The sequence below is a fragment of the Gallinula chloropus genome, assembly GCF_964237585.1.
Source record: "Gallinula chloropus genome assembly, chromosome: 12".
In the NCBI taxonomy this organism is placed as follows: Eukaryota; Metazoa; Chordata; class Aves; order Gruiformes; family Rallidae; genus Gallinula; species Gallinula chloropus.
Window position 1 is genome coordinate 11,644,288 of NC_140097.1, and position 25,862 is coordinate 11,670,149.

Genomic DNA, 25,862 nt, shown 5'->3' on the forward strand with positions numbered 1-25,862 from the left:
TGTAAACAAAGGCAGAAAAAGCAAGTTAATGTTACCTGTCTTCCTTTTGTGTCCTAGAGCTGAAGTTTTGAGAGCTACATAAATTTCATTAAACTGCAGAGAAAATTAGCAGAAGCATTCTGATTCATTACACAGGATCTTTTATAGTCTATATTTACAAATGTATCTAATGCAGGAATGCTTGTCACAGCACCTTTCATTGCATTTCCACTGGCATTATGGTGACATCACAAAATATGTAACAGTACAAATCAGTATACCACAATCATTAATAAAGTAGATGCAAAAACTAAATGTAGCCATAAACCAAACTCTGCTAAGCTTAATCAGCATGTGAGACTTACTGGTTGTAAAATTTGCTCCCAAAGATGCCAGACAGCTGCAGTAATTTGCAAGGGTGACCTTAGAGTGTTGAACTAGATAATTGTCAACTATGTTAAAACATAAGCTAGCTGACAATTTTATCACGCTAAACTTTGGTATTGATCCTCCAAGTACTTACTGCTGTGAGTTTAAAAACACATTCTTCCAGGAAGCATTCCTATGTTTTTAAGGTATTAAGTAATTGTGTTCATTAAGTGGCTTACAGCTAGGACAACTTGTTTAGAGCATCTTACTTTAAAACTATAAATACTAATGCTATGGCCTTAGGGCACTACATTCTTGGTTAATTAGCCACTAACATTTGTTGAGTTTACATGCAGCTTTTAATTCATTCTGAACTTTACTAGAAAGCCAGGCTGCATTGCCTGGAGCTTTGTCTACAAAATCCCTTCCCTCCACATACTTCTTACACACTGACTGACAAGGAACACATAGGAAAGGAAGCAGCCAAAACATCTTTTATGAAGAACTGTAGACCACTGATCTTTAAACAGATAATCAAAGTTGAAACCAACTCAGATTAAATTACAAATAATCTTGTTTGTCAAAAAGAGGGGGTGGGGGACTGTTACCCACAGCAACATTAAATCTCACCTTATGTGAGCTCAAATCACAGTACTTCACAGAAAACCTCATGGTAAGATCCAAATCCTGCATCTATAGTGGGTAAGCAAGGCAAAAAGAACTGCCATCACACAGCACATACCTCAAATCACAGAGACCAATGTTGGATCTGTTCGTCAATCCACATGAACAGATTGAATAGCTACGGTTAAGACCCTAAGATACCTTAAATCTGAATAACATTAATACACATCATCTTCTGAGGAATTAATAACTCATTTTGATGGTCAAGGCATGTACAAACATTTCATTTAAATATCCATCTTTCAGCACAAAAGACCACAAGTATTAATAAGAGGCAAAGGGTATTACATGAAGTTAACCTGTAATTTTGTTTGTTTATATTTTTCCAACACCCACCCATCATTTATGGTAAGAATTTATTATTGAGAAGCACTTAAACCAACTCTTTCTACCCATTATTAGGCCAGAGAGGAAAAAAGTTAAGCTTATATTTCCAGAAATAAAGCTTAAGAGAAATTTTAACCACAGGAACTTATGGTGCCTCCAAGAAAAGATAAATTTAACTACTGTTTGCCACCAGAGGCAATACAATGAAATTTTAAAATCGGCCTAATTTTAAATGTTGAACATTTCCCTCTTCCTTTTAAATCTAGAAGACAGTGTTTCATAATTGAAAGTAGTATCTACTGTTTATATCTGTAGTTCCTGCCAGAAACTGAATCAGTAATTTCAGAATTGTCCTATGAATAAACATTTTTATAAATAATACTGATTTATACTCCAACATTCAGCTTCTGCAGAGCAAACACTCTAATGAAGGCAATACATGCATGTGAATAGGCACTGTCAGGCAACCAGTTTAACATCAATACTAGGAAACAGAGATAGATGCTAGCACTAATTACAGAGATCTGGCAAAGGAGGTAGGAAATCACTACCCCTCAAGCATAGCCTTGTGCACCAGACCAAAACAGTAATCATGATTCATTTTTCATATGTTGTTAATCAATGCACATATGGTCCTAATTTCATGCTCCCATGAGGCAAACTGAAGGGACAATTGTTTTTGAACTCTAACATCAAGATGAATAATCAATGTTTATCATACTCATTGCTCAGTAAACTAAAAGCTTTATATTTGACATCTGCTCTTTTCATTTGAAAAACTTTCTTGATGCTTTCAACCAAATTAAAATATTTTCTATTTCTACAGTCATCAGTACAAGATGAATTATCTGTACTATTATATGCCTGCATTTTGGATTGTTTCCAACAGAAAGCAACAAAATACATAACCCAAGCTAGCGTTTGCTATGTAACGTGTGTACTCCATTGACTGCAGAATGATTTCTAAATTGTGGGTGGATGGGTTTGTATCATCATTACTATACCCTTGGCATTACTGACAATTCCAACTATAAATTTTGTTCCTATTTGCTGTCTATTTTTATGTCCCTACATTGCATGCACAGAATATGGGAATAATATTTTTAAAAACATCTCAGTGACTCTGGAGAAGTAAGTTTTATTAAAAGTGAATTCAAGGAGCAACAGACTTCTTAGCAACTACTTCATGTTTGAAACAGGGACCTGTTTCAAAAGGGGTTTTTTAACTTCTTTAGACACATTGGCATCACTGGCACTTACTCTTACATGAGCAATGTAATGATTTACAAGAAATTACCAAATTTTGGTTGGTCCTTTGGGGTTATTTACTGTTTCTCTGTATCTTTAGAACCACTGCATGTGTTCAGCCATCAAATACTTTCATAGCCTTTGCACCTTGTACTTGGCTGGAGATACAAGAGGTGAAGCATTGATTTACTTCACTTAAACTGTGTATTTGGTGGAGAAATAAACCCATCATTTTTGTGCATGAAAGAACTTCATGCTCCATCTGACCTCTGATTATCCCTTCGTTATACAGGCTGGTTGGCTGGTTCTTCCCCAACATATCCCTGTCACGTCCAGAGATCCTGATTTCCCTTCCATGTCACTTTTTGAAAACTGAATGGTCCGTCTCCAGGTGTTAGCACATCAGCTGTACACAACTGTCCCTTTCAGACAGAGTATTAGGTTGCCTGGTAGATGAATTAGAACCTCTCTCTGAACTGGAAGAACTCTTGTTTCATGTGAAGGTACTTTCTCAGCACAGCTGAGCCTTCCAGGGAATTGATGCCTGGTGACCTGAGGCAGGCACAATACACCTCCCTTTGTGTAAAACTGTCAGGTATATTCACGTTTAGCATATTCCTCCTCCACCTCCCAGAACACCTCTTTCTACCCCACGTTAAGCCCTGCAACTTGGGAAAAAAGAGTGAAGCACCCACACTTGCCTCTTCTATAATATGTGAAACCTTAACCAGTAGCCAAACCCCCTATACAAAGTAAAAAATCCAAACCCATGGCTGTATAGATGGCCCAGACAGAGAGTTATAAACCAGCTACAACAGAAACAAAGCTACTTCACATAAAAATATGGGAAATTAGGCCTTTTTTTAAGGGTAATACGTCATGCTTATTTTCCTAAACTAAACATAAGGAACTCATACTTCATTTATATAAGAGCTGTCCTGACCTTTTATGATCATTAAATATCTCATTTTTCACAAAATCATGACATTATTCATGGTTTTATGGTTCACTTCCCACATTGGTAATTACATTTTGTTTGAACAAATTCTTCTGCCATTTCAACTAGACAAGGCTTTCTCAAGTTCCTCCTATCATGAAAGGATATTGAATTCAACAGCTGCTGCCTTAAATCCCGTCCAAGGATGAGGCGGTCCCTAAACCTACTCCTATGGCAGCTATTTTCACGGGGGTCTTTTCAGATATTTGAGGTGAAACGTGCTGACTAAAGATCACTAATTGCAGTGTATCCTATCATCATATCCCCCCCCCCCCAAAAAAAAATGAAAACCATTTAAAAAATACAGTAGAGATGCCTTTTCATTATGCATCATTCCAGGCTATGTCAGCTTCTGTTAAAAAATGCAGTGTGGAAGGTTACCTTGCACATTAATCAGTCTGACAGAGAGGTAAGAAATCGTTTTAAGGAAGAAATACTACAAAAATATTTACAGCATGACTCTTCGGTATATAACAGGGCTCTGTGCAGCTGTTCACTGAATGTATGTCAACTGGTTTACTTTAAAGAACAGCTCTTAAAGCCACAATTTCACAACAATAGAAGCAAGTCTAATCTATGCTGTTCACCTCCTACCGTGAAAATCTTAAATCTCTGAGTCAAGCCCAGGAATTCAATGCAGCAAAGCATGGCAGAAGGAGGGTACCAGCTCTTATTTCTCTCATGCAATTTACAAGTTAGCCTGAGAAGTTTTCTGTATCTTGCTCTGTTTGGTGAATTAAAAGCCTTCCAAAAAAATAGACAAAAAAGCCTCGAAGTAAAACAACAGAAGAAATATTTTCAAACAATCACATTTCCTAGAAACATGACAAATGTGCAAGTCTGAGGATACTTGGACAAAAGCCAGGAGTCTGTAGTTAAACCAGTGTTCTCTTAACTGTGGACATGACCCCTGGCAGGAGAGATGGGAGAAAAGATGAGGTGTTTGGGAAGGGGGAGAAAAAGCAGTGCCAGGACAGGTGCATGAATGACGACTGTGACCAGGAAGGAAGGAAGGAGGGTTGGAGGGTGAAAATGGCAAAGTTGTTTCTAGAGGGACCCCGGACAAATCAGTTTGAGAAGCGCTGACTTGTGTTATCAACAACAAACACACAGAGTAATTCATACCTGAAACAATGGAGGAGAAATTAATGAAGTATGCATGCTTACCACTTAACATACAACACAACTGGATTTTAGTTTATCCCACTGATGCACTTCTAACCCAACCTGTCTACAAAATAATTAATATATTTTCATGCATTTAATTGCCTGTCCACTTAACGTGCAGACATGCAAAGCCGTAAGCTGAGACGCAGAGTCTGTACCAATCAAAGATGTTCCAAAAGAGTTAGAATACAATCAATAAAAATATGGGCATGTTCTTTCATTCATTTTGCTTACCACATTATGAAATGATGTAGCTTTCAGAGTAGAGAACATCAGGGGGATGTCTCTTTAACGATTTCATGCACATACGGGTTTGTTGCTTCTCCTAAATCATTATTTTTAAGACAGACAAATACAAAAGGTTTTTTCTTTAAAGCTGAGCATATGCAGAGACACTAAGAACAATTAAAGGATTTTATTTCCAAAATCTTAAATGGTTCACTAATAATGTTCTGCAGCCAGATTCCTACTTTTCAGATGGGAAACTCCGAACATGAGCTCTTCCTTTGCTCCCAGATTTCATTCAAAGAAAGAGAAAAACTGCAAATGGAACTGGGGTTAACTTAATGGGTTCAGTTTTAAGCTTCAGACAGAACACAACTATGACTATTTCAGAGTATGAGTTGTTGTGTGTTTTTCTCTTTGCTTCTCAATCTATTGCCAAAGCGTGCACAGAAAACCCCCTAATGGCTCTGTGGGGAACTGTCATCCGGAGCGGATTACCTGCTTATCACTAACTGTTCTACCTAAAAAATTCACATCTGACATCTACTGCACTGCTGGAGATTTCCACTGCACACAAACTTAGAGCAAGCAGACTGGAGATACCCCACTTGTACTACAGGGTGAGTTTATCCAATTTGTAACTTTTGAGAATGGTAAGAACAGCTGCTTGTAAGGAAATCTTTAAAGCAGAACATCACATAAAGACGGGAATGTGAAAAATTCGACACAGCACATCTATTTGGCTTTGTGCGTATTCCCACAACGTCTATCCCGGTCCTAATCCTTCTCCTATATTATTTGAGAGAAAGCCACTGAAATTCTTCAAGAGCTTTGCAGATGGAAAATACAAAAAGCATCTTCTCAAAACTTAATTTTAGTTCTTATGTGAATGAAACATACAGACACAACTAAGGAAAGGTTTACATATTCACAAGAGCTGATGACTGTAAGGAAAACCAACACACACTGGTTTGTAGGACCAACATAAATACACCAGCTTTGATTCTAGAGGGCATGGAGGCAAGGTAATTTAACAGTAACTTCACTTTACTGATTAGAGTGCCACAGAACTCATAAAACTTTTGAAGTAGATAGGATTTGGGACTGTTCCATCTTAATCCCTCCCTTTGAAGTAATGCAATTATTTTGGACATAAAAACCTATTCTTGGGGATTTAGCAACACACAACTGTACTCATCCATAAGATTTTAAAACTGAGAATTTGTAAGCAGTATGGTTCAATTCCAGGCACAATCAATTTGCTTACCAAAATCCCATGTTCCAGCTTTAAAGATTCCTTCACCACTCCTCGAGCAACCCCAAGCAGTATTTTTAACACCTCACATGAAATTTGTTTGTGCAGGAGATGAGGTACAAAACCCCAACTTTCTTTACAATGCTACAGGCATGCCTTCCCAAAATTACCATTCTTGTGGGCTACAAAACTTACAAAGGCTCAGGCAAGGTGAAGCTAGGTCTTGAAATGTGATAGGCATCTACTCGGTGGCAATGCAAACGAACCTTTGGCAGTAAGTTCAGTATCCTGAGAGACATGAAGAGTCACACACCAAGGTGCATATACAGCCATCTTACACAGTCCCCTCATCAGAACTGAGGGGCTGATTACTATGGTTTCAGAAAAAAAACTGCTTAATTGTATTAGACATTATCTTACTCTGGATGGGAAAAAAACCAACAAAACCAGTAAAAAGGGAGGGACCATTATGTCAAACACAATGACTAAAAATACTTTCTGCTTAGAAGTCACAGTTCTTGTACATCAACTATGCTAATAAAATAAGTTACCTTTCTCTATAAAACTTCCCCTAGGAAGCAATCAAGAATTTCTCCCTTCTATTCACAAAGTTAATGACAAGCTGCATAAGCGTGCTTCCTGCAGAGTTAGAAACAAGTCCCAGTTATGCTGCCCTAGGCTTTAGTTCCTTCACTGCTACACGGTACTCCCACCTCCCTAAGACAAGCATGCAGAGATTCTTACTGCCTTTACCAAATTACATTTCTTCTTAGAGCTTTTGCCTAGCCCTGGTCCACAAAGATGAAAATGACTCCCACAGCTTAAGCAGTAATACAATCACCAGCGAGGATTAGAAGGTCCAGTGCTTAGTATGTGGTGAGGATCCACATGGTTGAATTGCAGAAACACAAGGCAGATACATTTGGTGGCTGCAGATTTAAAGCTTCAGCTGCCAGGGAATTTATACACTCCTGGTTACCCTCTCTGGAGTACAGCCATCATATATGCAGCCAAAAAACAGCCACTCAGAATGTGTCAGAAATATACACAAAGGAGCACAAACACTTCTGGTCCACCTGAAGGATACTTAGAAGAAACAGTACTCAAATATCCCAACTATACTGGCCCTTCTCTACAAGCAAACTGGAGCTTCCCCAATTACAGCCATTTAAGTAGGAAAAGTTCTGCCAAATGATGATTAATGCCAGGAATTTAATCACAACACAGTAACACCACACAAAACACCTCTTTCTAAGGGTACATTCACAAGATGAACACAAGTCTTGAGTAACATTTACACCTTGGAATTCACCTGATCATCAAGGCTGAATTCCTTCTCCTAAAGCTTTGATTTTCACACTCTCTAAATCCATATACTTTGTCCTTAATTGTGCCACTCAAATAATTTCTTTACACAGACTGGCTTCTGCCATCAAGATAGTTGATATTTTTCACAACGAAAAAAAGATGACAAGACAACAGAACACACTCCTGTTTGCTTACCTCTCTTCAGGACTTGGATTTGAAAAGCATTAAGTATTGCTAAATCTTACTGTTTGGGGGTAGGGGGAGATATCAAGGAAATGCATGTGTTTTAAGTATACCTGTACTGGCAAACTCTGCAGGCATTAAGTGCTATCAAGTCCCATGAGGTTTTCCCCTACTAAAACCAGGAACCTAAATACAATTTTAAAAATAGATTTGATGTTTGAAATGGTATTCGAAGTCCCTTCTGACTGCATTCAGTTTCCACTAATAAAAGTCACACCCTATGGATATCACACTTTATAACACACTTGAACAAGTAAAACTGTTTAAGAGATGCATTTTTCCTATGTATTTAATGTTAAGTGCTTTTGAAAGTAGGCCAAAGCAAAGGTTACCCGTTCTAGCTGTACAGCACATGGCTAGTTCATAACTGCCATTTTCATACTAATTAATACACTACCTGTCATGAAATGTGATATTTGCTAAAACACCGACAGAAACTATATCACAGCCTGCTCAGGCTTTAAATTACTTCACCAGTGCCATTTGCTTAACTACTATTTAAGGTCTTGCAATATTTTCATTCTAATCTTTTTCATGAAGGATTGCTCTTACCCAGTTCCTAGAACTTGGAGCACTTTTTGCTCAAAAACTATTGGTTAAAATTAGATTATCCAACTAAAAAAAATATGGTGAAGAAAATCTACATCTTGGTAACATTTAGTTTTTCTGTCAAAGCATCTTTCTTTTGAATGATAAAATTATATAACTCACTAGTAAATAATAGGAAATCACACCTTGGTAAAAATACCAGGAACCCTAAAATCAAAGCTTGATGTAGAAATACAGGCTTGGTATATGGGTCTACTCTTACATGGCCCACTCTGACAAAAGGCAGGAATGGTACAAAGTGCATTTTGCCTCAGGAAAAATACCATTGCTGTGCTGCTCTACAGAAATTCCTCTGGTTTCCATACAAGCAGCACCAATAGGATCCAGATTCATTCCTCACTAAGTCCTTACAAGCAAAGGCAACCTGAAGAGAAGATATCCTAAACTGTAATTTCATGTACCTCACACTAGAATTGCCAGGAAGAAAAAACCAGACACATAAGCTGTTCATGGGGGTAAGAAAATTCAGCTAAGACTTATTTTCTTACATAGCATTTCTATTATGGCAGCACCTGAAAGGTCAAGCTTGGGTAGGAGCCAGTATGCAAGAGACTGTAACTGATTATCACCAAGGCCTGCTTTGTAGCGTCTAGCTGTAGGCCCGCTTTGTAGTGTCCAGCCGTAGGCCCGCATGTTCCTGTGCACATACCCACAAGGAGGGCAGTGACAATCCTAAACCCTTCCTTAAGGTTCAAAACAGATTCTCCATTTCCCTTCTCGCCTGATTTTGTGTGGAACACCTTAGACATGAAGCAATGACAATTAAAACACACAAACACCTTTTGTACTATTTAGAATGGAAGAATCACCTTGTAATTTCTCCCTGCTCAGAGATTTGGGAAGCACAGACTCTTTTCCTGCTTTGTCCAGATCTACAACTTTGAGGAAGTAATTTAACAGCTTTTGTGCTTTGGCGTCTCATCTCTAAACTGGGGTAACAATTTCTTGTCCCCCAGTTGTCTATGAAATAATTTCAGAGAGCAAAGTACTCAGAGCAAGGACTTCCATTTATGCTGTGTACACATACATACCATATAATGAGATGCAGATTTCAGATCATGTCCTTTGGTGATGTTCACAATAACTAAGTTTTACATCAAATCCATAGTTTAAACTTTTCCTCTCTTTAAAAACGGAGTGCTTTTTTAAATACAGATTTAATTTTTTTTTTGTCTACAGCTCAGATGATAAAACCTTTCCAAACTGCCCAAGTAATAAATCCTGACCCTACCAAGGCTTGTTTTTCAGCCTCACAGGAACGAAAAACAGAAAAACAACCCCAAACCCATACACCTAAAACACTTGATGCAGAGTTGATACACAGAAGCTAAGGCTCACCTATAAAAATACCACACAGCTTTCCACATTATAATTATTTGCCTGAGTAGTTTTGATTAGTAATGAAGTATGAGGTTGTTATTACAATAGTATAATAAGGATAACTAGTAATAAGTGCTGATATAAATTTGACTTTAACAATTTGAAACCAAATTTATAATCCTTTGAGGCGTAGGAAGAAAAAAACTACTGACAAAGTTAATATATAAAGCATTTAAGGATGAACAAAAGTCACATTTACAGTGGCAGTACGCTGAGCTTTCTACAAGGCAATGTCCAAGACATTACATGACAACCTAGCAGAAACAGGGTGTCAAGTCAGGTAAAATAATAGTCTGCTCTGATTTTAGTGACAAGGTATATTAGCATTTCTCTCGATTTTTAAGTAAATAGTTAGCTTTGTGTAATAATTCTACCATGACTGGAGAGAAACCAGTGAAGTTCACACAGCAAGTATTATCTGAACCCTATTTAATCTCTGTCTAATCTGATGATCTTTATTACTCCAGCCCATATCCTCCAAGGCAGGAGACACATCAAATTTACTGTTACCATGTTCTACAAAATAACAATTTAAAAGCTTCAGAACAGATTTCTCAATTCACTGATTTCTCACCTGTGTCACATCAATGTATATACAGACCTAAAAGAAAAGCAATCATACTTCTATTATTTCCTTTTGAACACTACCATAAATACCTTTTTCCGTCCACCTCTTAGTCAAAGCATTATTTATACATAGATAAAAATTCATTAGTTACAAGAGAAAGGCTTCAAATGCAAATTATCAATCAGATTTAGCCATGGCCATGTTTTCTTCTTCTATGCTTTTCTCACCTGATTCTCTTCAAAGTAACACCTGTTTTGCACTGAAAAAGTTGAACTGACATCTTCAATACATAAACTTTAATCAGTCTCACACAGTATTTGTAAAAAAAAATACAAGGAAAACTTTTGCCTCTACTACATATCTTTTAGAAGAAATAACAATTGGTTCCAACTTTTTGTAACCACATACTAACACACAACAGTATGAAAATGAAAAATTGAATATTTAAAGATGTTAATACATGCTGAAGAGCTAAACATAAAATATTTTCCCCTCTCTGGTTATAATGTCCCCTAGACAAATATATCCACTGAAAATGTACAGTTGTTTGAACTGCTTTAAAAATGTAGAGATGCTCAAATACTATTCAACACATGAAAAATATACAGAAACTTCCATCTGACTGAAGTTTCCATTAATAAATTTACTCATTCATGGATCTCACACTTTATAATACATTTGAAAAGGAGACAAGTTGAAAAAATCCATTAATCTGGAAGAACCTAATCATCAGAGTCCATGGTCTTAAAAACACAACCAATTACAAATACGAAGGTCTGAGACTTTGAGACAGTTTGGCCACCATACAGTGACCCATCAAATTGCTGTTCACTTGGCACATACAGATATTTACCTGAAAATCTTTATCTTCCCATAAAACACTATACAGCAAAAAGGAATGTTTAAAAAAGATCTTACTCTTCTTAACTACAAAACTATCACAATGATATTCACAGTGATTTTTCTGAAATCAGACACTTTCGCCCGAGACCATAAGATTGAAGCGATTTGAAATGGAAATATTTCCTGTCCGCTCACTGCCAGTTTCTGTTCCCAGAGTGATATAACAGATGACATCCAGTACAATAAATTCTTTTATTAACCATAAATTTGAGACTGCTTTAGGGATTTGAAGTGTTCAGTTTCATGCTGAAAAAATGTAATGTTATCCACAGACCATCAGCATGTGTAACAAAAACAGAGCCACAGGTTATGCGACTTTGATCGAATTATGAAAAAAATTCTTTTGAATTTAGAAATACTTGAAAAAGCCTTTGCAATTATTTTTAACCTTTTTTTTTAAAGAGCCATGCACACTAACTGATCTTTTTTCTATAGAAATCCACTGCTAACAAAAGAGTCACTACACAGGAAGTCAGTACCATGAACAACTTTTTTTCCAGCAGTGATCTTAGTTAAGAAGCCAGAAATGCAACTTACTTTTTAAGAGCTTAAGCATTTAAATACATAGATTGACAAGTTAAATTGAAGCTGTATTTCTCTCAAACGTTTACTTGTCTTCCTTTTATCAAAGTTAAACTGGATAGCTAATCCTATAGCATTGAACAGGAAGATAAATACAATACAGAATATAAAGCTCAGTTTAAACCATCATCTCTATTAAAAGAAAATTCATTACAGCAATAAATTGAGAAGCAGATCTGAAGACCAGCAAGTTTGACTTCCAATTAAAATTATGACTTACAGCAGGAATACTACTTGGATTTGATCGCAAAATATAAAACCAGAAACAATTATTTTCTCTGCTGCAACAAAAACCTAACCATATTGGGTGGAGGTGGCGTGTGGGAATCTTACCTATAAGTACAAGTCAGCTTTCCATGTACGAGCATGCAGTAAACTACCAGAGTGCACATATTGCATGCTAACTTCTGTGGCTCAATGGAATATTATAAATAACTAAAACATATATACCAAATGGAATGTGGCTACAGTGAACAACAGTCATCCATATCTATCCACACTGGTAGGTGAAACCAGGAGCTATTGTACTACTTATTTTGTGGCTTTGATTCCTACATTTACTGCCAGAATGTAATAAAAAGAAAGTTCTGTCCCTGCAGCTCATTCTTTAGTGAGCTGAATGTCCCATTTTCAAACCTCTGCATGACATTTCACGGCTAGTGGTCCTTACTGAAAAAGAACCCCAAAAGTGAATGGCATGATTAGTGAATTACTCTTACAAATGCAACTATATGGAGAAACCTAAGCTATCCCAACTTGCTTTATTCCTAACTAATGAATAAAAGATAAAGGGTTTGTTTCCATTGATGTTCTGAAGAGGCACGGAATAATAACATTTCACCTGTTACGGGTCAGGCTGAGTTAGGTGTTTGTCTTTTTGATTCTTAACTTTTTTGTGGTTAACCTATTACTCCTGTCAGGAGGTAAACGAAGGTAATTGTTAAACACCACCTACAGAATTTGATGAAAAAACATATATAAAGCAAAGCTATAACTACTTTGGAATAGAGAAAGTTACTGCTTCTTGGAAAAGTATCTCAGCTGTGTATGACACAATAGAAAAAGCAAAACAGAAGACAGTCTTATATAACAAAAGCATCAGGCTACGCATCCAGCCCTTTCTTCTTTTGGGGCTTGTGAATTAGTATCAGGAGGCCTCGGATAAAATTCTGACACAATAAATAAAAATCAAAGCTCTTTATAATGGGGAATAATCCTTAACTGTAGTCCGTAACTACACACATTTGCTCATGGATACCCTACTAACAGAGGATGCTGCCTTCAAAACAGGGTAAGAAATAGTGTTATGTAAGACCTAGTGGATCATTCTTTAATTTCAGTGGTTGTCTGCCCAAATTCCATCCACAAACTTCAGGCTATATACAGTGAGGTCCCCCCCTCGGGTTACAAATGAATACACTGCTCTTCATTTCCTGGCAGGAAGGGTTGTATAGCGTTACCACGCACTCTGTATTCCACCACAGAGTTGGCTGCATTTCAAAAGGCACTGAAGTGATTTCTGAAACATTATCATTTTCTTGCTTGTGAAAAATTCACCATTTCAAATCTTTCACATGAAAAATCTTGCGTAATTTAGATTTTAAGGTTTCACATAGGCTCAGTATGCTAACCTCAAACTCTTTTGATCAGATAATTTAGACAACCTTTAAAAAAGTAACACACCCCAAGGGTGGAAATTTTAAAAGCATCTGAATAGTTACATGGCACACTGACCTAATCAGAAAATGAGTTTAGGGATGTCCTAAACTCCCCTGTCCAGTCCTTGGCTCTTCCTTTACACTGTAAATTCACCACTTCCAAACACACACTAACATAACTGCACAACGACTTCATTTCATCCATATCACTGAAATGACCCCGGTTATGAAAAGAAAAAGAAAACAAACAAAAAAGGATACTTTCAATTCAGACTGTTTTAATAATGTGATTTACAGTGCTGCTCAGACAGGTGTATTAGAACAGGTGGGGAAGGAAGGGCAAAACAGCAATACCAAAGTGGCAGGAAGCAGATGGGAGTGAAAATTTCACTAACCAGCTTCACTTCTGAGTCAATATAAAATGTAACTACACCCTGAGCCACAAAAGAGAACAAATCCCATTGAAAGATAATAGGAGTTAGGGCACTCCATTCTTTTCAGAATCTCACTCCAAGCTTCTAAGGATCTGCTCATACTTACAGGGTGAAGCTTAAATCACCCCTTTATACACCATGTATCTCTAAGACTTCAAGGGGAAAACCAGCACAAGCTTGAAAACTTTGCTAAAAGGGTTTGTGATTCACCAACTCCTCCTTCCCACACCGTATCTGAAGCTCATCCAGACAGAGCAGTCATTATGCTCGAAGTAAACTGCAAAATTTACGGGTTTCAACTTCCATCCTCATTTTGTTACTACTGCCTATAATTAGAGGCAAGCCCAGACAGGGAGATTGCACTGATCCCCACAGGAATCAGAGGAACATAAGGCAGTGCACACAGGCTTTACAAGGGCTTGGAGACAAGATACAGACTAGCAGCACTTTAATAGCTCAGACAGGGGAAAGGGATGGAATTTTTCATTGCCTGGGCAGCTATACTCAAAATTACTCTGGTAACATTTAAAATAAAGAAATAAATCTATTCCTAAGGGCCTGTTTGTAAAGGAAGTTATTACTATGTGATAAATTACAGTGTAACTTCACAGTGTACTACCTACTTTATGACAACACACTATGTGGGTTGTTCCAGCACACACCTACACAACACTGAGACTGATGATAGCAATTACCAAGAAAGCCGAAGCGTCGGAACCTGCCCTGCCAGCAAACTGTTCTGCTCTGGGTCAGCCAGGAACACAACCATGATGCCCCAATAACCCAGCCATCCCGCTTCTGACACTCAGCAAGGTTGTTCTGAGTGAATTCTGCTGTCTGCAGCACTGCCCTGTGCTGAGAAGATCCATCCAAACACCCCCCACGTGAGATGTTACTGCAAAGCGAACTGAACTCATGTCCTAGTTTGGCAGACAATAATATTCCTGTACACACAAAGCAGCAGCCAGAGAACAACCTTGTTCCTCAAGTGTGCAAAGCACCTAAATTTTGCTCCAAACTCAGTGCAGCTGCGCAGTGCTAGGTCATCACAAAACATCATGCCACTCAAGGCATAAAGGACAAAACCCCATCAAAGCCCAAGTCAAAGTTTTGCCAGTGATTTTAACAGGTAGGATTTTAGCTCTTGAAACAAAATACCACCATCACCCCGAAAAAACCCAACCAAAATAAAACCACCTGCAATCCCCTTGATATTCTGTGTTTAAAAGGAAAACAGATTGAGGTGGTGTTTCCACAAGCAGATGACAAAAAGATGTCCTTATATCATTTAAATCATTGGATAAAAGGATAATGTGACTATTAAAAATCTCTAAAGTTGTATTTTTTATGCTTTCTGATTCCAGGCCAGTCACACCTGGAATACAGATGTTTAACTGAGCAGTTGAGAGCTTCTAGTTTTAACAATTTAGATGAATGTTTGGACCTAAACATTCTCATATTATGCCCTTCTACTAGCTAAACTGAATTCACACATAATTTATCCTGCATTATTTTAAAAAAAAATCACTCTCTTTGAGCCTGTACAATTCAAATTATAAAAAAGGGACCTTCACAAATCAGATTACTCTTTGGAACCTTATATGTAAATAGATGAAACTGAACTTCACTATGGATATGCATGCAACACAGAATTTCCTTTCATGAACCCCTGAATCTAACCAAATAGCTGGTTTTAATCTGTAAAATTGAATTTTAATATTTCCAAGGAAAATATTAGAAACATACCTAAGTATTTTCTACATTATGAATAGAAAACTCAAAAAAATAAGTTTATTTCATAAAGGCAGGGTGCATTTTAAGGTGTATTATGAGTTCAGGATTCCCATGGAGGACCAAAATCCTCCATTTGAAAATACAAAGCAAAATTAATTAGAAAACAGTTTGAGTGAAAAGTATTCTTGCAAAGAGTTCTTAGAAAGGATCACCTTGAATGCGTTTGATGCTGAGGAGACGCCATAACTTTTCTTCACACAAAAGCAGTCATCAACAGAGCACAACCAGATGTTAAGTTTTCTTTTCTTAGTTTCTGTAAACCTCTGTGACCTCCCTCAAATTAAAAAAGGGAATAGCATTTTTAAAGCCACAGGAGCTATCATTAGTGAAGCATTCTAAGGATTTTCATTAATTCATAGCCAGCCAACCAGGAATTTTCCCACAGCCGTATACAAAAAAAGTCAGAGAAGTCACTGATTGCTTGGTTGGATTTGAATGTAGTCAGAAGTAAGATCAGAAATATCTAGTCCCTCCCACTGATATAAGAGTGAAGAACATCAGGAAGGTCAGAAATTAAAATCCAAGTCTGCCCACCAACCATGAAGAAAATCCAGCACTGCCATATTACAGTGGGTGTAGAAATAACCACATACAATTTTGTGAGGTAAGAGAATCACAAAGCTAGCTAGCTAGCAATCCATTATGTAGAGAACACATACTTCCAAGCAGAACTGCATGCCTATCATCTCCTCCCTCCAAAGAGCAGCCTCAAGACTTGGATGTTGTCTAGCTGCCAGTGTAATACCCAGTTTGTAACAATTTATGGCCCAATACACACGTTTAGTTGGAGCCCTTTGAACTCTGCATGCTCCTCATCTGTCCCTTACAGTTCCTGTCAACTCAGGGTTCCAGCACAGGAGGAGTTTGTATTTTCAACATGGGATCATCACAATACAAAGGTTTCAGAAACCAGAACACACCCAGCACTTCCCTTAGAGGCGTTACAGTGACCTCTGCAATACTGTAGGATGTTATGCTCTGTACAGCTGTTGTAAAAGAAAAGGCCAGGTACAGACTCGGAGACCACTGGCCTGCAGACTGCGTGCTGCCAACAAGATGCATCTGTCAACACAGAGGTCAGCATTTCACAGCCACCTCTGCACACTGTCAGATCACCACGTGGTACAAATTTCATTCAGATCAGTCATGGGCACACAACTCTAATTCTGTGGAATTAACTGGAACATACATTTTGGAGTTTATGCTTTCAGGCCTGCAGAGAGTGACACGATACCTGATCTAGCATGAAACCTCCTCTGAGAAGCTGCCTTTTACATTTGTTTAAGCACGTTAGAATAAGCAACACGTGTTATGTGCCCCAAAACTGCATTTACTGTCTTTCTGATTAACAGCCCAAGACCAGACCCACGAACAAGCAAAATAACGGATACTGGTGCACCATAACATGCATGTAACAGATCACTATGACACATTCTGTATACTCAGAAGATACTACTGGTAAGGTTTTGACACTTCTTTGAAAACATTGCTCACTTGTCATGTAGCCAGCATAGATGTGGTTTTTTCATGCTGTAGGTAAGCTATCAGTCATCTTCTTCCTACCTGCCCTAGAAGTGGTGCACAGCCCTCTCCTGAAAGATCTTGACAGCTATTCAGAGGTACAGTGTCCTACCAGTGAAATGAAAAAGCAAGTATTCTTTAGTCATCTAAAAGCAAGCAATCTTTACCCGTTACAATGTATATCATGCACATCTGCAGGTTGGTAGTTTAATCTTGTACTTCTTATTTTATATCTACATGAAGTTATTAAAAAGATTTTGCTGGCCACAATTCCAACCCTAATTACTGACAACATACTAGGAAAAAGATTTCATACTTAACTCTTTTAATGTGGTTATTCTAGATTAAGGAACTCAACTAGGGATTGTAATGGATTGTTTAACTTGGGTTGAAGGCGGAACTGGAGTTTCATGTACTGAATACCTGTTGCAGGAGCAGACAAGTACTTTTCTAAGCCAATAGAGGAAACAGAGAGACAGAAGCAGCCATTTAGTATGTGTCCTTTACTAGAATCTAACAAAGCATTTCGAGTTTCAAGTGTGAGAAAAATCCTTACAAACAGCCAAGAGATAAGAAAAAACTTGACCATTGAACAGGACAACAAATCGGGACACAGACCCTTCCTAGCCACAAGATTCGCTTCCTTTTGCTATCCCCTTATTACGTCAAGAATGCACCTAAAACAGAAGCAGTGTTCTGGCACAACCATAGGACTTTTACATCATTATCCACACAAAGAATAATAAAACAGGGTATCTGCAACAATTCTCCAATACTGATGTGACACTGTTACAGCTTTCAAGTGAGACAGAATTCCAAAGAATATAATATATACTGAAACACCACAATTGCCTGCTAAACCTCTCATCAAAGCCTTAATTATTTTTAATAACCAATTCAGACTTTGAGAGAACAATTCCCTACCTGCACATTTAATTTCCCTTGCCCTTCTGCAATCCGGCCACATAGTGGTGAGAGTTAACAGAAGAATTAGAATAAAGATGCGATTTGTACATAGGGCCTTGTGCACTCTTGCCTACATTCTCCTTTAAAGCACTTCATTAACATGAAACCCTCTTGCTAATCTGCAATTTCCCCTATATTGGTCTGGAATTTACTTCTCTTAAGCTTTATCAGAGGGTTCCCTAAGTTTGTCATTGGCTGTTTTTAAAGAAAAAATATTTATCTTTGAAATTTGCTCTTAGGACATCCTCTAGTTGGCCTGTCTAGGTGACTCATTCTAGAACTTACTCCAGAATCATCAGATGCACTTCATCTTGTTCTGCTTTTACCATGACAGGCTCCTCTGGTACTGTTTCCATCTCTTCTGCCTCCAGCTCATTGGAAGACTCTACTTTGAGCTGGGATGAGCATTTCATCAGAATCTGTGCAGATATGACCGACCGTTCCTGCTGGACTGGCAGCTGCCCTACCACACCTTGTCATACATGTTCCACTTTGTATTGCTCTCTCTCGTAGATGGGCTCCAGCTAAACTGACCTGTAACAGTTTCTGTGAGGTACTGTTAAACCACAGTAAGTTTCTTTCCTCAGAGTCATGTTCTTCATTGCAGTCTGACCATAAATTAACCAGAAGCCCACTGGTATTCTTCAGTCACGAAACCGAGTATTTGGACAGTATCTCCTCAGGGTATTTGACTCATACTACGGAACAAGCAGGCCCCATGGGGTTACCACACCAGGATCAGCAGCTGGCATTCTCAATGCTGGTGGCAAAGCAAGCAGTCTGTAAGACAGAAAGGCTGGCAAGCAGAGACCCCCCTGCAAGCTGGTGTTAGTAGAAGACTTAGGGAAAGCTCAAGACACTGATACAGAGTCATCAGCTGCAGCTCAGCTGTCAAGTACGTTACTCCAAGACCTGCTCTGAGACAAAACTCAGACCCTTATCTATACACGTGGCCAACCAAAAAACATGTTTGTGTTTTTAAGCCAGGTGTAAAAACACTGCTCAAGTTCATTACAAAGCTTTTCTTAATGGAACTTTCCTCAGTTCCTTAGAATTTATTGTCCACTCACTTCCAAAAACTACACCTGCTCATTTTAGACCCATTGACCCCTTTGATAAGGAGCATCTTCTCCAATTTGTGGATGTCACCAACACTTTTTTATAAACCCAGAAATTGTGTCTTAGATATGATCATGAAAGTAAAATTTATTAAGTGAAATATGTTAAAATACATGTTCAGATGCTGACTTGGCTGGCAGAATTTTGGATAACCAAAGTGACAACATATATGTTTCTGGTAAATAAATACTGTGGTAAAACTACAGAAATGAGTCTGTCCATTGCAGGTGTAAGCTTGCATTCGATACTTTATTTAGGATATATCTGGCAAAGTCTCCATGGGAAAACCACACAGAAGTTTTGGGTGTCAAGATGGGTGACTCCTGTTGAAGAGAGGTGGAAAAGGCAAATACCTGGACAGTGTAACAACTCTAAGATACCATATGCTTAACAGGATAAAATTCCTTGCACTTAGATAATTTTTTTAATAATATTGGATACAACAAATAAACATCCATGTAGATGATGCATCTTTTATGGTTTTTTTCCCTACGTGTGATGTATTTATGCATAACATTCACTTTTAAACCTAAAAGCAAGACACGATATAGAAAAATCAGCATTAACCTTGAGTTTTGGGGGTGGGGTGGGGGAGAAGGTATTTCAAACACACTTGATTATACAGGTAGCAATATAAATAAAACCAGAGCAACATACTTGAAAGTGTTTTTTATTATTATTTTTACTTCTGAAAATTAAGAATGGTGTTCAAGTTAAACAGTTCTCTGGTAATACTTTACACTCCTCTTACCTTGCTTGCTGCTAAAAAACATGCTAAATTTATGGGTAAAATTCAGCCTTTGAGCAGAATTAAGCAAGCAAATTCACATCAAAGCTTTGTTTCATCATCTTTGGCTTGATCTGGTGGAAAAGACAGCTGGTCCTTATTAAACACCCTTTAAATGTTGCAGTTTTAATTAAGTAACATCCCTGCCATATTAACATTACCAAATCATTAATTAAAGAAAAGCTAGTATCATCTAATCACAACTGCTTAACGTCTTTTTACCAGTGGACTATAAAGTATTGATCTATTAAAGCAGAACTTGTTCCTAAATAAGTGTCCCAAGACTTTAAATTAACAATGCTGATACAGTAGTTACTACACTTCTGCTTACTCAAAGCAGATTTTGAGAGGAAGACAGATAGGGAATGGAGTTCTAAACTAGGGGACACAATCTAGAGGGCGAAAACAAACCTCAAATAGTCCCAACAGACTTCAGCTGCAGAAATCTTGTAGGCCAGTATCTTATGAATTAGCATCACATTCAAATTTCCAAAGCTCATACTAACACACAAGGAGGTACACACTTTTGTTCTGAATACTTAAGAGTGACCCTCATTTACATAAGCAGGCTTATGTTTCCATAATTTTGTTCTCTATGTTGTGTGTCTGGATGCTCATACTGAAAACTCAGGATTGAAACCCTATAGCCTCATAGCTCCTGAAGAAACATTTAAAAATGCACCATGTAGCCTGTTAATGTGTAAGCAGATAAATTAAATAGGCAGACTGTCATAAATACTTTCTCAAACTAGAGTAAAAATGTGGTCACGTGCTCTGCTGCATTGCTTGATAAATGAAACTAAAAAACCCAAACCAAAAGCCAAAAAACACACAACCACAACCCTGGAGTGATCTCCAAGGCAAACTCTAAGATAAACAAAAGTAATACAGATACCTACCTGCATGACTGACCAAGCTTGCAAAGTCTTGCATTCAACATGCTGTATTATAACTAATCAGAGAAACACACTAAGCTTCAAATTACATCTAATCAATTCTAAAATACTATCGCATTGTTCTCTACACCTGTGGAGAGAATCTATTGATTCCAAAAATTCAGGGAAAATGGAGGATACAGAACTCCTGGCATCTGGTCTGCAGAGCATTCAACCAACTCTGGAACTATCTACAGAATAAGGAACCCCCGACAGCAAACATCAACACCTTCCATCACGCTTTATGTCAGGCTTGTCTTCTGCCCAATACCCCTAGATGTTTTTAAACATTCTGCAAGATAAATTCCAATTTATTTTTAGCTGTTGGAAAATAGTAAGAAATAAAGGGAGGAATTTAAAGTCCAGTAAATTATTTCTTACCATCTTACAAGATGTTCTTCCTCCTAAATACAGTTCCCAAAACGTATATTAGCTGGGAAAATTATTTCAGTATGACTTAGCTTTGTGCTTAGAAAAATCATAGCTGTAGAGAAGAATGAGTGTGTCTTGAGAGGGATGCTTGAAGAGATAAATGTAGACACATAGCAGCATGAGCCCAAAGAATAATGAGACAGGCAGAGAGCTCCTGATAGTGGAATGTTAGGAAATGAGGATCTTTAGTCTCTGCTATGAAAGAGAAAAGGAAATAAAAAGCTCCTTAAGAAAACAGTATAGAAGATGACACAGGGAGAGTTTCAGGGGAGAATGCACAGGAACAGAGACCTCTAGTATTTCTGATAAGCTTTGCTTAGCAGAGCAAAGGAAGGTACAACTCACTGCTAACAAGGGGAGAGGAGGGGAGAGGTTTGCTAAAATGCTGTATTATTTATTCTTTCTCATCATACGGTCTCATTAAATTTAAGCTTTATACTGCACATAGTTCAGTGCCAGGAACTTCAGAGGAATTAAACATATGAAAAAAATTACTCATGTGTGTAGTCCCATTAGAATCTAAAAAACAACTTGAGAGTAAAGTTGCTCATGTGTTTAACACTGAATAAATGCATCTGAAATATATTCAAAACATCAGAGCCCAAGCCTGCCTTCTCTGTACACCTCATGGCTTTTTTATAGGTTAAAAAAAATTCAGACTCTACTTTTCCAGAATAGCTCCCCATGTGGACATACTTATTCTAGGTTAAGGAGGGCCCTTTCCTGATTTATTTTTTCTGGATAAAAATACTCATATGATATGGTAAGACCATCCATATGGAAAGACCATCCATATGGAAAGCTACTTTGCAATACTATTCAGCTTTAAGAATGTTATTTCAGATTAAGGTAGAACGTTTAAGTGTATGAATGCATTAAAACCTCTACTAAATAGCAATGAAAGAAATCCTAGACTTAGCAAAATCAATCCAAATTGTGAAGTCCTGGGGCCACTGAAGCCACTGATAATTCTTAGCAGTAATGTTAAGTTACTTGTCCTGACATTAATGACTTTGCTGCTGCAGATGTGTTGAGCCTGCAAGACAATTACCAAAGCAATACTAGAGAAAGCAAGCAACACAGGCATATATTTTGCAACGGAATTTGTGGGAAAAAAAAAAAATCCCATCTAAAGACTTTAGTTTTTAAACAGTAACTATTAAGAACAATTTCAGGAGCTACGAATCAAAACCATCAAAATGTTCCTCATCATACTCTCTTAACCATAGTCCAGTTATATGCTCTCATCAAGTCAAGTTTTTACTGCCACAAAATATTGTGGAAATTTAGAGCAGCATTTTGTAGAGTGAAAGGAAAATGAGCATTACTTGTATGAACTTACCAAGATGGAACACAGGCTTTCAAAACCAACAAACGAGTAAAAAAAAAGAAAAAAAGAAGCCACTCATGAGGGTGGAAAGTGCATCATATGCACTCACTCACACATGGATATTTTCCTCTGCTAAAACTGTATTTAACAAACACACAGCTATCTAGATTTTACGTTTCCTAAAACAACTATTAACATTTAACAAATCTTTTTCTAAATTGATTATTTATGCCACTGAGAACGACTTCAATTCTTCGTTTAACGCACGAGGGAATTTTACTTTCTTTATACAATGTTAAGATTTATTCGCACCCTTAACATACATTAATTATACTACATATAAATAACCTGCAATAAGAATATCTATTTGAATAGGATACAATTACTTCAGGGCTTGTGTCTTTTCAATCAGTCAGTGTCCCTGCAGTGTTTAGAGTGGCAGAGGGGAAGTGGCCTGTGGTTAAACAGAGGAAATACCAAGGAATTTTAATAGAGCAAATAGTCTCTTTACTTCCTACAGGGTACTACTTCAAAGGCAACCCTGCTCCAGAGCAGACAATGTGTTAGAGGGGCCATCAGTCATTTAAGAGTATGTCAAGTCTACTCAAAACTTACATGCAGACCAAGATAAATACCACCTAACTGAGACAATGGGTACCATCCTGCAGTCATTACTCTAATAAATGCTGCCCCGCATTAGGTAGGCAATTGTAAACAAGACTGGCATGACAAAACCGGACTACCAAATTATAACTAAACAATCTGGTAAGATATTTAATAAATTGCCTAGGGAAGTTTGAACTTGAAGCTGAAAATACAATAAAACCAGAAACGAGGACAAATATTTGGTAAGCTAAAACGTTACTGTTGAGAGCAATAACGACTAAGGGGATTTTATGCTAGTTGTCAAGAGTATAACTTTTACTGATCTAAAGCCAGACAAAGTAATTGTATTAAAAGAATTACATTGTGGCACATCCAGATTAATGCTCACAGTGACATTCATTATGTAAGGAAAATAAATCCAATACAAACTGCATCTATAGACGTTAAAACACATCAGTCAAGTATTATGACTTTTAATGATAATTTACTTAACATCTGATGCAGAACTTGACAGAAATACACGCAGTGGTGGTTGTTAGCATGTGGAGTATGCTGCCTACGTCTGGTGAGACATTCAATACATACCGAGCCAAAACATTTTATTCCTAATTTTAAGTTAGAAAGACTTAACAGAGGAGTTTAAACATTCAACAGTTCCATCCAACACAAAGACTCAGGTCTTCAGCTTTACCGAAGTTTAAAGTTTGTTTTTCCACACTCTTCTTTTACGCATTTCCCAATGCTCTCTCCTTTCTAAACTGTGCCCTACAAACTCCTGAACTGTGTGTTCCAGTAACGTTCTCAAAGGATTTGATCTGAAACCAAGAAAATCCTTAGTGACAGTCTAACAAAAAAGAAAAGCAATGAAAGTCAGTTGTGTTCCCTCCGGTGTTCCTGGATCACCACGCTTCAGCTAAATTCCTAACTAGACACCAGGAGAAAGGGAAATAACAAAACAGAACACACAACCCCACAGTTATTTTAAAATGGCAAAGAAAAGGGAGGAAAAATCTAACGGCAAAACACACCAAAAACAGGACCAAAAGGTAACGACCAGTAACAAAATGTTTATCACCTTCCTCCCCCCCTCCCCCCTCCCGTAAATTTCCTACATCCTCTGTATAATGATCAGGCCTAAAGCTCAGACCCCGAGCAGGCCTCGAATCATTAAAATAACAAAGCCCAAGTGATCGCTTTTATCCTGCTCGCAGCGCAGGTCGACTTAAGGAAGGGGAGAGCGCTGGTGGTAAAAGACCTGTTGAGTGACTTCTTCACACTCGCCAGTTACAAGATGCCTCCCTGCCCCAGGCGAGAAACCAATAAAGATCCCTTCCCGGGAAATGCCACCCTCTCTCCCGGCCGCAAATTAACTACCAGCTGCAGAGCCCCGAGGCAGCTTTATTAGTTGCAGAAGACGTTTCTCTCCTCCATGGCAGCCCGCTCCCTCCTTGCACACTCGGGGAAGCGCCCGTCCCACCTGTACCGCTCGCACGGCCACTCACTAAGGGGACAGCGACCGCAACGTGAAGTTAGAAAACTCTCACAATCTCCCCTCAAACACTGCGGTCTGCAAAGAGCCCCCCTCCGCAGACACGCCCGCCTGCGAGGGGAACCGAGCAGCAGCGCTCCGCTGTACTCACCCTCCCTCCGCAAGCATCGGCCGCTGACCCCTTCCTGCCGCTGGCTCCTCCAGCGGCCCCAGCGAGCCGGTGACCACCGAGGCAGGCGACGAGGATGAAGAGGAAGGAGCCGAGCTTCATCCCAGGTGCCATGGTTCGCAGCGAGCCCGGCAGCGCCCGGAGAGCGGAGGCAGCCCAGCAGCACCGGGGGCGGAGGGCCGCCGCCGCTGCTGTGTGCATGCGCGCCGCCGACCCGGGGGCGGGGGGCTCCTCCTCGGCCGGGCCCGCGCCTGTGACCGGGCGCAGGGCTCGGCCCCGCCGCCAGCCCCCCCGCTTCCCCTGGCAGAGGCGCGGGCGGGGGGGCCGCTGTGGGCCGCGAAGGCACGGCAGGCTCTGCGAGTACCAACAATAGCAATTAGCGGGACGGGCTGCGGCCGCTTTCCCCACGTGTGCACCTTTCCCCAGGAGCGCTCCGGCCGCGGGGCCCCGCAGGAACACGAGCGGGGCGGTGCTGCTGCCCCGAAACAGAGCGGGTACCTGGCCGGCTCCCCACCTCTACGACACGCTGTGCAATACCCTAGTACAGATCCATTTACTACCCTGCACACAGGTCACAGTAGCCTGTGGACTTGGGCTGTCTTTTTTGTCCGCTCCAGAAACAACAGAAGAGGTGCCCCTTCACTGCTCTTGGTGACACCACAGCAGTACAGCCCAAGTCCTTTGCAAAATCAGAGGTATAGGCCAAAAATCAATCGTACATCTTCGACAATTAAAGAGAAATGCATGACAAGTTAAGATAGATATGCTGGAGGAATAT

The 25,862-nt window shown here is 38.9% G+C and overlaps 1 protein-coding gene across 1 annotated transcript in view; it reads right to left on the reverse strand.

Annotated features, from left to right (window-relative positions):
- Positions 1-25,198, reverse strand: part of IL17RD (interleukin 17 receptor D) — a gene marked incomplete at both ends in the record, with an annotated part of 44,027 nt that extends 18,829 nt beyond the window's left edge. The window contains one exon of the mRNA XM_084269532.1: positions 25,067-25,198. Coding sequence (XP_084125658.1) covers positions 25,067-25,198 — 132 coding nt within the window. The remainder of the gene's footprint in view (positions 1-25,066) is intronic.
- Positions 25,199-25,862: the final 664 nt, after the last annotated feature.